Source organism: Trachurus japonicus, chromosome 15, assembly GCF_045865225.1.
Source record: "Trachurus japonicus isolate A0001 chromosome 15, Traja_1.0".
NCBI lineage: Eukaryota > Metazoa > Chordata > Actinopteri > Carangiformes > Carangidae > Trachurus > Trachurus japonicus.
Genome location: NC_140921.1, coordinates 598,829 through 612,405, shown reverse-complemented (window position 1 = coordinate 612,405; position 13,577 = coordinate 598,829). Strand labels below are relative to the sequence as shown.

The 13,577-nt window shown below is 46.3% G+C and overlaps 1 protein-coding gene across 1 annotated transcript in view; it reads left to right on the top strand.

The window, feature by feature from the left end:
- Positions 1–13,256, top strand: part of LOC146972907 (uncharacterized) — a 41,460-nt gene extending 28,204 nt beyond the window's left edge. The window contains 5 exon segments of the mRNA XM_085799130.1: positions 574–681; positions 1,468–1,505; positions 1,606–4,291; positions 5,528–5,633; positions 12,029–13,256. Coding sequence (XP_085655256.1) covers positions 574–681; positions 1,468–1,505; positions 1,606–4,291; positions 5,528–5,633; positions 12,029–12,645 — 3,555 coding nt within the window. The 3' untranslated portion in view covers positions 12,646–13,256.
- The last annotated feature ends 321 nt before the right edge of the window (positions 13,257–13,577 follow it).

Below are 13,577 nucleotides of genomic sequence, written 5' to 3'. Positions count from 1 at the left end.
GACCTAAAATTCAGTATCTCCAAAACTGAAATATTGCAAAGGAATTTTTTGATTTTAAATTTTTTTAATTGGGGACTACAGATGAAAAATAGCCTCTTGGCTAATTCTGGCGCATTTACAGTGATGTTATTAATGTGCACTGTCCCTGTTTTCAAATAAACTTATTATTATTATTATTATTAAAAAGTACTTTTAATATAGAAATGTTGGCCTTCTGAAAACTATGTCCATATGCACTCAATACCCCCCCCGCCAGACAATTCCTCTCTCTTTTTTGGTCCTGACCCGTTTGCATCCCTGTATTATGCTGTTAATGACGGTAAAAATGAAACATAAGGTAAATATCCTGCATAGTTCTCCTCCTCTGCTGTCCTCTGATCAGAGCGGAGTCCCTAGCAACGGCCCGTTTTACCTTGCAACGGTCTGTTGTTCTGGTAATTCTACATATTCAACCTTTAAGTCCAAGTAGATTTTCTAGCCGTCAGTGAGTAAGTGAGTGAGTGATTCAGCGTTTCAGTCCAGGATGATGAAATTTCAGAATAAAAGCATGAAAAATGTTGTTGTTTCTCCAAGCATGAGACGGCGGAGGGGGGAAACCAGGCCATTAGGATCAAACGTTACACCGAGAGCGTTTTCCTCCCGGTTCGGAAACTTGTCGGAGTCGGAGCAAGCAAAGGAAAGGTGAGGACGACTGGTCATAACACGACAAACAGCTAGCTCTTCTTCTCGTTTTGTTCATTCCCTCTCTTCTGTGTGTGCTCTACATGAAATAACTGGAATCCACATTTTTTGGCATGTTGACATTTATGTGCAAAATATTTGCCCCAAAGTTGTTCTTTCTTTCTTTCGTCGACACAAAGCAAATTTTTCAAGATCCAGGGTCACGAGATTACATGCAATGTCAATGCAAAGATGCAAATGAAGAGTTCATTTGCAAAAGCAGATAAGTGCCATTTTGAAAAAAATGAGCTGAGGCTTTGTAATTATTCTTTGCATAGTGTTGTTTTCAATAAAACTTTATTTTTTTGAGATATGTCTGTTTTGTTACATCTCAAAGTTATCTGCTTTTGCAAATGAACTCTTCAAATATACATTCAAATTTGTGCCAGCAGCGTAGATGACAGATTTGGCACATTGCAAGTTCAAAATATTCATATTCAGTGAATGCACCGTTAGAGTCACAATGTTTTAGTGAATTTACCAGTTCGGTGTGTTTATAAAATGTGAAAGCATCGTGACTAGGGATGGGAATCGAGATCTGGTTGTTTTCCAGACCTGAGCTCAGTTGGATCAATTCCTCTGACTTACTTTGCAAATTGCGCTTCTGAACCAAACAACACACGCTTTGTTGTGGAATCGTATCAATAATGGAATCGGAATCGCTAAACTCTTATCGATTCCCACCCCTAATCGTGGCTGAGGAGAGGTGACAGTTCTTCTAACAACTTTCGTCTTTTCCTTTGGTAGTTGACCATCAAGCTGACAAAAGCTGCAGAAGACGCAGAGTGAGTCATTTCTTATTATTGATTTGTCACTGTCTCATTGACGATACTGTTGATACAATGAGTCTAGATAGATATATCTTTTATTCTTTCGACATTTCAGGAAGGAATCTAACAAACCAGAGACAGACAAGATGAAGGTGGTGGTGAAAAACCTCCGAGCTCAGGACAGTAAGAGCGGCATCGGCAGGCGGGATTACAGTGCCGCTCGGCGCCGGTATGGCCGCAGCCGCAGCAGGAGCAGGAGTAGGAGCGGCAGCAGGAGCAGAGGTAGGAGTCGGAGTAAAAGCAGGAGCAAGAGTCCTCCCAGAGACCAGTTCGGACGCATCATCAAGAGGAGGCGCAGCTCTAGCGCCGACCGTGACCGGAAAAGCGTCAGCAGCAGGCACAAGCACAGTCGGGAGAGGTCGCACCGGCGCAGCAGGAGTCGCTCGAAGAGTCGAAGCCGCAGCCGAAGCCGCAGCAAGAGCAGGAGCCGCAGTCGAAGCCGCAGCAGAGAGAGGAGCAAAGACCGGGCCGCCGCGAGGAAGAGGAGCAAGATCAGCATCGACAGAGACGACGGTCACAAGAGGAGGAGGGACGTCAGCCCTCCTCCGCCCCGGCGCGGCGGCAGCGGCGGCGGCGGCGGCGTGGTCGTGGATGACGAGCTGGCGAGGAAGAAGCGTGAGCTGGAGGAGCTGAACGAGATGATCGCCTACAAGAAGTCGCTGGTGGACATCGACCCCAGAGGACTCGACCCCGGACAGAGGACCTGCATCGACTACGACCACGGCCGCATCGCCGTGCCGCTCACCGAGTACAAGCCGGTCCGGTCCATCCTGAAGAAACGACCCGAAGGCCCCGAGTACCACCATCGTCCTCCGCAGCCCTACGACGATCCGTATTACGACCGGTCGTACAGCCCCTACCAGGATCGGCGGTACGGCGACCATTACGCGGCGCCGTACGCCAGCCGTCCTCCCTACGCCGAGCGTCCGTACGGCGACCGTCCGTACGGCGCCGAGCAAGCCTTTGAAAGTCGTGTCTACGGCGAACCCTCTCCCTACGCTGCCCCGCCCTCGTCGACAACCACCAGCAGCAACCGTTACACCGACCGTTACGATGTTTACGACGAGCCGCCCTACGACGACCGCTACTACGACCCAGCGTACGCGGACCGACCGTACGGCAACGACCCGTACCGCTCCGTCAAACCGGGCGAGGCCCCAGACCCTCACGGCCCCTTGTCGTCGTCTTCTGCACAGTCGGCTGCTTCCGCTCAGCCGTCCGCGACGCATACCGCCGCCGCCTCGTCCTCCCAAGCTTCTTTCAGACCGCCGTCGCCTTCAGACCCGCCTCCCAGAAGCCCTTCGCCCAAACTGAATCGACCTGCAGCCTCGAGCCGCTCTCCTCCCGGGGAGAAACCACCGCTGGACCGCTTCCTGGACATGCTCAGTAAGAAGGTGGTCGCCGAGAAGAAGTCCGAACCCGTTCCTGTTCCCGTTCCCGTTCCTGTTCCTGTTCGCGTTCACGACGACTTGCTGCCTCACGAGCGGGCGCTCCGAGACAGCGGCGGCGGCGGATTCTCTCGGATTGTGGGAATGGCTCAAGAGCAACCCAGCAGCAGCAGCAGTCGAGCGTTAGAAGGGGAAAAGAAGAAGCAGCTGAGCCCCAAACGGTGCTCGGTGGAGAGAACGACAACAAGCGAGGAAGCAAAGAAGGCACCCGAACCGTACGACAAGATTCAGAGTCTCCTCCGTACGATCGGCCTGAAGTTGAGCACGGGCGACGTGTCCAAGCTGGCCAGCCGAGCGCAGGAGAAGATCTACAGCCCCAAGTCCTCGTCCGTAGAAAGGGAGACTTTGTTGTCAATGAAAGAGGAGCCAGGAACAAGCAGAACGGGTTCAGTAGAGTCCGACCGCATCCGCTCCCACTCCCACTCCCACTCGCCCTCGCCCGTCCGGTCCGCCAGCGTGGAGCCGTCGCTCGGCGGGCGGCGTAAACCCCAAGTCTCCGAGTACGAGGGATTCCTGGACCAGCAGGAGTTGGAGGAGCTGAAGAAGGCACAGCAGCTGCACAGTTTCACCAAGGCGATGGGGAGTTCCTCCGCTACCACCACCACCACGTCTCCAAGACCTCCCCCGGGGCCCCCTCCCACTCAGTACCAGCTTCCCCCCATTCCAACCAACTGGCCGCCAGGACTACCAACCCAGATTCCCGGACTACCAACCCAGATTCCTGGACTACCGACCCAGATTCCCGGACTACCAACCCAGATGCCTGTAGAAGACACCTCCGCTGCCCCCACCATGGGAGCTACAGCAGCAGATCAACCCCAGAGGTTTGGGTTTCCCCCCGGGCCTCCTCCCGGGCCCCCTCCTACCCCGCGCCGCCCCGGACAGTCTCCTCCCGGTCCTCCGCCCGGACCGCCGCCCCGCCGTCCCCCCGGCCCGCCGCCCTTCCCTCCGCCGGGCTTCCCCTTCATCGGCCAAACTTCCATCGCCTCGATCTCCTCCGACTCCTCCGGTTGTTCTGTGCAGCCCTCGACCACAGCCGCCATGGTAACGCCACTCTCAGCAGCAACAACATCGGTAACATCAACAAGCGTCGCGACTAACGACCAGTCGGCCATCTCTACCACGGTGGCCAGATGTCTGAAGGTCATAGAGACGGTTAAATCTCTGGCAGTGCAGCCGCCAGCCAAACCCGTCAAGTCGGTCCAGTTCAGTTTACCCACCGAGGCGCCGTCGGCCTCGAGCCCTTCGACCGCAACGGGAGAGGACGACATCAAGGCAAAGCAGCAGGAGAAGGTATTTATTTGGGGCTTTGAACGTTGACATGCTCTTACCTATACCCAGGGGGGCAAAATCCCAGTTTTTTGGAAAACAGACGGGGAGCGTTGTAAAAGGTTTGACACCAGAAATGATCTCTAGGAACTTGAAGGATTAAAACCTGGGTGGACAACCCGGTCAACTAGCTGCTGGAAAGCTACAGGGGACAAAACCCCTTTCTGGGGTCATTCTGCTGGAGAAATGATGTAAATGCAAATGTTTAGGTACTACAATGGCATAAATAGTCATACAACTATAACATTTGGCAGAGAGTATCTTGACACATAGGGGGAGGCATGAAAAAAAGATTCTGGGGTTTGTTGCAACTCGATTTTAAGATATCACCCTCAACATCCCAAAAAAGTACTGTTCGCCTGACATTCTCATGAAAATTATTATTTTTCAGCACTTTATGGAGAATATCTAAGCCTAACATGTATATAGAAAACATCCTTAATTCATAAGCTTCCATTTGAGTCCAAGATAGTCTTTCTATCTCCAAAGCCCCACTTGCTGTGGCCAACGGTCTTCTCTATCTATCTGTTCACTTTGGGGAGACCAGAAATAGAATGGTTTCTGATCAGGCCAGTTAACGTGGAGTTTTTCACAATAGGTGTTGCATTGTTTGGAGACAGCCTGTAGCTTTCCAGTAGCTAGTAGAAAGGCTATGTTGGACTCAAATGGAAGCTTATGAATTAAGGAAGTTTTCTATATACATGTTAAGCATAGATATTCTCCATAAAGTGCTGAAAAATCATAATTTTCATGAGAATTTGTCAGGCGAACAGTACTTTTTTTTGGTCTTTTTTGGGATGTTGAGGGTGATATCTTAAAATCGAGTTGCAACAAACCCCAGAATCTTTTTTTCATGCCTCCCCCCATGTGTCAAGATACTCTCTGCCAAATTTTTTATAGTTGTATGACTATTTATAGCATTGTAGTACCTAAATATTTGCATTTACATAATTTCACCAGCAAAATGACCCAAGAAAGGGGTTTTGTCCCCTGTAGCTTTCCAGCAGCTAGTTGACCAGGTTGTCCACCCAGGTTTTAATCCTTCAAGGTCCTAGATATCATTTCTGCTGTCAAACCTTTTACAACGCTCCCTGTCGTTTTTTTTGCTTTGCCCCCAGTCTGGGAAATCTAGATACACGTAGAAGTAGAAACCTCAGCGGTGGTTTAAGCCTTGACAAGGTGTTTGTGTTCATGTTGCAGCTGGACTTGTACAACCAGAGGGTCATGGAAAAGAGGGAGCAGCAGTACCAGGAGATGATTGCCCGCAAGAGAGATAAGAACAAGGACAACACAGTGATCCCCCCAGGTATAAAGCTCGTTAAATTACATATACAACTTTATTAACAGTCTTTTTTTATTACGGAATTAACGGAAATGTTCGAATTTGTCATTAAGTAAGGTTATGTTCTCGGCGTGCTCTTCTAAGGTGTAAGTGTTGACGTTAACTTTTACAGCTGCATGCCGTTTATATTACTTTAAGGTCTAAAGACAAAAGATAAACAACGTGTTTTCTTTTTTCTTTACCGAGACAGGTACTTTGTGAAAGAAAACTATTTTATCCAGACTTTTGCGAGCAGCCCAGAGATACTTGATTGGCCACATGTCCGGAGATGGCTATGGTAGAAATGTTAAGAAATATCGCGACGTTATCTACAGTAGATTTAACTGCAGGATTATGTACGATAATCGAGATCGGTTTAGCCCAGTTAGGTCTCGTGATGGAGTCTAAGCTAGATTTATGCTCGTCTGTTGATGCCGTCTTTCGTTTCGATCGCACTGCTTGGGCAAGGTGGGAACGGATTTGGAGCTCAGCATAGTTCGGGGGCGTCTTTTATCTTATTATGCTCCTTTTTATTATACATTATATGATAGAGATCACAGCAAGGTTTGTCGTTGATTTCACGTTTCTAGTGTACATTTTGTCCAGCATCTCCTGCGTTTTGCATAGCAGCACCAGCCTGTTTGCGTTATTATGACGGACCTGCAGTCACCCTCCATGGTGGAAGTCCTGGTGTGTTAATCAAGCGTCCGCACATAGATGTAGCTACAGCCGACGTCTTAAGTTCATTACAGAGATGCAAAGATCAGTCGTTTCTTCTGCTCCAGAGGTCAGTCCATCCATCCCCTGCACACGTTAGCCGAGCTTAGTGGTTCATCCCAGCGAATCGATCAAGAGAAGAAGCCAACTACAGTCCCAACTTCACAAAGTAACATCTTTTTCCTCTTCATATTTTGACTCCACTGGTATCTAGCTTTTAAAGAAACCTGTTTGAGTCCAACACAAGCTACTACTATGTAGTCAGGTGAGATTTTAAGATATTTAGTTAGGTAATATAAGGTAAACATTTAAATTCTTGGGCCGATGTAATATCCGAGTTCTAGTTTGGATATCAAAGCTATGAATTAATTTAACAAGTATTTTAAAACTGTATGACTGAATGAATTTAACTTTGTATTATATTTTGGTTTCAGTCTGTTCTAAATAATGATTGAGGTGTGATATCCTGATACTGGCCCTGGTGTTTTGCTAGAAGTGTAGCTCCAGTTTACAGTTTATTACCTCAGCTGTGTATGATGATCCCAGAACGTCTTAGATTTCACCTCGCTACCCGTGGTAAAAGGTTAGAGTAGCCGCTTGAACATCTCATCAGGGAGGTAGACAACAGGTGAGGTGTTAAGAATTTAAGGGTCAGGACTTGCATAAAATAAAGAAAATTCAGGTATTCTGGTATAGCCTACATGTTTTGTTAATACACATGTGAATTGTGGAAACCAAACTACATGATTGTGTCAAATAGTTTCAGTTTTCTCAGAATTCCCAGCAGCTGTAACATCCAACTTCATCCATGAACCCTGTTCCAGAAACGTAGTCATGTTCATGACAGTGTTTCACTGAGCCTCTCCACATCAAGGCCTTATTTCTAAAATGGAAGTACCGAGCGTTAGAAGGGCTGCCTTCAGCTTTCTTTTTTTTTTTTTTAGAGTTAATGCGGGTTCTTTATTGCTAGCAAGTCAGTTCTCCAAATGTTTGTTTTTTGTGTCGTTCAATGTTGCTTTTCCTCTGGTAAGTTTTTGTAAAGCTGTTGAGGGTAAGTCAAGTTTGCTCAATTCTGTTTATGTCAAACTGAGGAAGAAGTTGGTGCATTTTCCAGATATCCAGAAAAGTGACTCAAGATATAGATTGCTTGTAACCATGGCAATATAGAGTTAAGCTTGTCCTGCTCTACTGAAAGAAGTTTTATCTCGTTTTGATTAATGATTAACATCAGAACCCCTTTGTCAGCCAGGCAGTGCCTGGTTAATAGACTGGTAGATGTTGTACCGCTAAAACAGCAGTCAAGTCGTTGCGGGTTGATTATTTTTGCGTACCTCCGGTATGATGTCACTGATTCCCAGGAATTCGTTCGGTTAAGTAATTTGACAATTACCAAATATCAAGTTTACGTTAAAGTCTTTGAATACCGGGTTATTGACAAAGGTCATGGCCGAGTCCCAGAGGTGAGGTCGATGTGTCCCAGGGCCGTCCGGCGTCACGCTCCCATAGTTGGTAGAATACGAGTCATCGATCTTCTGCTGAAGGTCATCTACCAGAGCTGAACTACGCGTCTGTTAGCCCAGAGCTAACAAAGAGAGATTATACTTAAAACCGACAGCCAGGTATCCTTAACCTGAGTGGTGTAAGATGCAAATTATTGATTATTATTAATTATCTGTCGAAATGGCCAAACTCTGTTTCCATGTAACATTACACAGGGAATCTTAATATTATTTCGGAATGTCACGTAGATTATTCCCATAAATGTAATTCGAATAAATTGAAATAGTGTCTAGTCCAAGCTAAATTTGCCTTCTTTTTCTTAAGTATAGCATGAACCGAAAAACTGTGAACTGTAAAACCAAAGGTTTCTGGTTCAGGAACCTCTCTTTCCCTTTCAGTCTGCCCACATTAGCTCAGGAAGCTAATGTAGATGACTGTAATGTCCACCGGATATTGATAGCTTTAGCGATTTCAGTTGCAACTTACTGGTAATCGGTCATCAATACGGTAAGTGGTCAACTCTATACCTAACGTTAGCGAACGCAACCCACCCCTCGATGTCGGTGGGTTATTTGTTAAATGTCGAATCTCGCACAGGCTAAATTTCTCGTTCTTTATGATGCGTTCGGTCCACTAAGTATCAGTTATATACCAGTGAAGAGGACCCACGCAACAGTACAGTGTAGTCCAGTGTTTTGGTAGCTTTTCACCACTTAATGAATGATGTTAACATTTTAACCACTGAAGCTGAAACTCAGACCTGAACATGCGTCAAGGACTGGAGATCTCAGAGGTTCCTAGCGGGGCGTTTCCGTAACGATTTTGGATTTGAAAGTGTAAAACTCGGTGTATGTAGCTGGTTGTACAGATATCATCAAACTACAGAGATCGGGGGAATGTTTTATCACAGGTCTTTTGCTTCTGTAGTTTCCTTTCGGTGTTCAGACAACTGCATTTCCATCACCCAAAACGACCGACAGTAGGCCGACTCACTCCTCACTTTTGCGCATTGAAGTCTGCCGTGATTTTCTGTCCCGCAGCGAGTGTCGTCATTTAAATAAGCTGCTCAGGTAACTTCGACAGTCCTCTGACTGTTCACAGGACCGATGACTCCAGTTTACATCAACTTGGGTTTGGACTGAAGTGGAGATGATGAGGTCCAGTGTGGAGTCGAGAAAAAGAAATGGAAAACAGAAACTGTCCCAAAGGACATAAGATCAGATTATATATTTTTACAGTTCAATGGGCCATTTAATTAACGCTTCATATCCCAATCAGTCTGCCCACCAGCCTTATATGCCATTGCAATTTCTTAACCAGTGACCAATGGCATGTTCATTTCAGGACACATTAACTGGGTTGACTTCATGTCTTTAACTGAAATGTGCCTTAAACATTATTTCATCATACGCATAAAGTTAACAATTCTTTGACTTTGAATGAATTTCATTTCCTTTCTCTAAACAAAACACTGGACTCTGAATTAACCTCTGACTGTAAGAAACCTGGAACAAAGCAGGTAGAAGAAAAGTTTACCGGAAAACGGTTGATTATTAACATTTTTGTTGTAACCCAAAACAATTGGGTATTAATATAATATCATGATACCAATTATTATTTTAGGGTTTTTGTTGATGTGTTCTTTTAGGGCTGCCCCCAAATAGTCGACCAAGCACTCGTCGACCAAAAAAACATCATTAGCCGACCAAGATTTCATTGGTCGATTGGTCGCAGGAAAAGAAACAAAAACATTTGGAGCCGTGTCTTGTCAAATTTAAGTCAAAATCAACATGACTGAACAGTATATGAAAGGCTATAGGGCTTTTAATTTGAAGGGCCAGATACAGGAAGTTGTGACGCGCTCTAGCTGTCAGGTTTTTTTGTTGTCGTGGGTTTTTTGTTTTTTTTACACAACACGGCAGCTCTCTATTTATTTTATTTTATTTTTTCTTGTCAAGAGCGACTTTTTCCGTTGTTGTTCCAGACGTTTCTGGTTTGGAGACTCGTCAGAGACCCACGCCGCGGACCCCCCATCCCACCCGTCTTAGCCTCAGCTCAGTCACTTACCCTCCTCATCTACTGTTCCTACTGTGCCTATTGGTGATAAACGGGCGTACTGCCTGTAATAACTGTAAAATCAGACCGGCGTGTTGAATCTCAGACCCAACACGGCCGGAAACATGAGAATTAGCTAATTGTCAACCCGACCGCAGGCACAAAAAAAAGGAAAAAAAAAGCCATTGGCAACACTAGGCGTGTTTCCATTGCAGGAACTTGGGAGTAACTTTACGGGGCCCCGTTGGTGCGTGTTTCCACTGCAGGAACCTCCCCCACAGGGCCGTTTACAGGAACTTTTACCTACTACGTACTCCAGGGTAGGTACTCTGTTCAGCCCTGAAAAGCTCCTGGGTGGGGCTTGAGGTTAACCCGTCACTGATTGGCTAAAGCTAGAGCAGGCTCTGATGCTACCAGGAAGCACCAAAACAACCGGCAGAAGGGGAGCATTAGCCTAGCAGACACCGCTGTAAACAACAAGAAAACAGCAGGAAGATGTACACGAATGGACCGACGATGAGGTGCAGGCATTTGATTGCAGTCTACAGCACCGAGGAGATTCAGAGGGGGTTTGAGTCATCGCGGCGAAATGAAAATATCAGCGCACCTCGACACACTGGGGATCCATCACGCCACAAAACAATGCAGTGAAAAGTTAAAAAAAAAAAAAAAACTCTAGCAGGATTACAATCAACCGCCATGCGCACAAACACACGAACCAGAAACGCGCCTACCGCCTCAGCTCCTTCCATCCTTCTCCGTTGTTGTGATTTTTGTGCATGTGCTTGTGTGACCCTAATAATACATCCATGTTGTGACCTGCCTGGGTGACGTCACGGTCGAAACTGTCGCACAATGATTAAGCGGCGATGAAAACTCATGACGTCGCCGCGGGGTCCGACTCTGCAGTGGAGACACGGCCACTGAGAAGTTCCTACCCCGCTCCCTTTACCAGGAACTCCTGCAGTGGAAACACGGCTACTGGTTTTGACACAGAAATGTTAACGTTAATCAAGTTCATTAGCTGTGTGATGTGTGTGAGTGACTATGGCGGAACATGTCCGACGGAGGGGGGGGTCGATTAGTTGACGAATCGCTATAAATGGCGACTACTGGTCGACCAAGAAAATCTTTGGTCGGGGGCAGCCCTAAGTGTTCTTTGCATGTTACAATTCCATGCACAGCCAGTGTTGACAGATGCAAAATGTACATTCGGTATAAACCCAGCGTTTAGCTAGGGAGACACAGAAAAGTTCAGTGTTATCCAAATATTTACTGTCATGTTAGGTGTTCAATCATGAATCCAGTTTTATTTGGAAGTCATCATAAAGTTTAAAACGAAACAGAAAAGTTGAACATTGCAGAATGACAGTGAAGGTAGGTGTTTTGTTTTGATCTCTTGTAGAAGATTGTTTTAAAAAACCTTTATTAATCACTGAAATTGTTAAACCGATTGAAAGTTGCATTTACCATGAACGTTATCAATGATCTGTCAGTTGTTTTTACACGAGTAGGTTTCACTGAGTCCAAAGTAACAGCAGACACTGATGATGACGTCTGTGTGCGCAGTAATTGTCAGTTAATTACATTCATTGGTTTAGGGAGGTGAAAAGATTCAGACGAGACGGTTCTTTCACAACAGAAAGTCGAATGAAACAAATGTTTAAACCGGTCACAAAGAGTTTGAGAGAACACAGATTAGTTTTTTATTTTGGACAGAACAAATGGTAAACATTGTCGTGGTAATGTTTAAAAATCTGGGGCTGGTTTTATACAGATCGACTGGCTTTAACCCACCACTCAGTTTTACCCATATGTCCGTGTTAGTGGACAAACGGCTGTCCAGCTTCATCCAGGGGTTTTCCCCACAGGTAATCTGCTTGATGTGAAGTTCTTTTGCAGCTCTGTAGGGTTAGGGTTAATCACACCCACAAATCAGCCTGACGGATCTTTGTGAAACCAGCTCAAAGACTAAAATAGTAGTAAAAGTGGAGTCCTAGTTTTTTTAGATGTCCGCTGCAAGAGATAGTTCAGCATCAGCATCAATTGCAGAAGATAAGAGTCCTTGAGGATTTGTGTTTCACAGATTGTTGTGTTAAAACCCGTAGGTAAACCGGTGAGCAGCGAGCCCAGGAATGTGTGGATATGCGGTCATTCGCTGGTGTACTGGGCCGAGTCTCGAGCCAAGTCTCCAGAGGTAGGTATGCAGCTGGGCATGGACCCCAGCAAGGTGACGGTGTGGTGGAAAGGCACCCAGGGCATGACGTGGCCCCAGCTGCTGCCCATGCTGCACCAGCTCAAAGTCACGTGGCCCAACCCGGACGTCCTCATCATGCACCTGGGGGGCAACGACCTGAGCACCGACAGCCCCACCAACCTGCTCGCCTGCGTCAAGAAGGACCTGACGTCCATGAGGAGCATCTTCCCGCAGTGCGTCCTCGTGTGGTCCAACATCCTTCCTCGAAGGGTGTGGCGCCACTCGACCGACGCCCACGAGGTCGATCTGATCCGATCCACGGTGAACCGCAGGATCCAGAACATCATCTCGGAGCTGGGCGGCACCTCGCTGACCCACGACAACGTCCGCTGTGGCACGAACACGGGCCTTTACCGGGCCGACGGCATCCACCTGTCCCCCAAAGGCATCGACGTCTTCAACCTGAACCTCCAAGATTTCCTGGAGAAGTGGGAGATGGAGGTGAACAAGGCGTCGGAGAAAAGTTAAAGAGGAGTATCGCTTTCCTTCTGTCTCCTTTTACGTGTCTTTTATTTCTGATGAGATTCAGACAGAATGATGATGAACATCTGCAGAGACTCTTCACCGATACAGGAAACCTCTTTAGATTAGATTAGATTACGTCATGTGTTTGTACTTTTTATTTTACTGCATAGGAACTTCAGCTTAAACCGTTGATCCCTGTTTGTCCTGATTGAAATAATAAATTCAATATCAACCGATCTGCTGTCGTCCATCATTCACGAGGAACGTCAGAAGAGAAGCTGCAGTTAATGGATTTAACTTTTAACAGTTTGTGAATGTTGATTGTTTGATGTGCAGCAGATTTGTGGAGATCAAGGTGAAGTTAATGGGATTGAAGTAAAAAAATGGACTGTGAGTAATGACTTGGTTTTGTTTTTGGTTAAACTGAATGATTAACTGTTGTTGAATACGACTAGTTCCTCCCACGTCAGACTCTTCAGATTCTCTAAACACAGAGAAGTTACCAACTGATTTACTTTTATTTTTAAATGGAGTTACAATAATAATGTTATTTTAGAAAAAGAAGCAGTTCAGTCTGAAATCGTTACTTGTATGTTAACATCTGCCTGCTTTACCTTCAAGTTACAGTTATTAATAAAAAAATAAATAAAACAACAATCTACCCTGCTTTGTCTAATGGTCATGGTAACTTAGTTATTCTAGGGGCTGTTGTTATGTATAACACTGATGTGTGTATATATATGAGGTCACTATTCTACGCTTGGTTTTTGGTTTTCGGGGCCTTGTTGTACCTGTTGGAGCCGACCAGGTGAGTCTTTGTTTTCTCTGCAGGTTCTGGTGAAGGTGAAGCCGACGAGTCCTGAGCGCTGACGTGAGCGCCGGCCGATCATCGGGCGTCGCAGCAGAATCTGACCCCTCCCCTCTGGAGTAGCCTA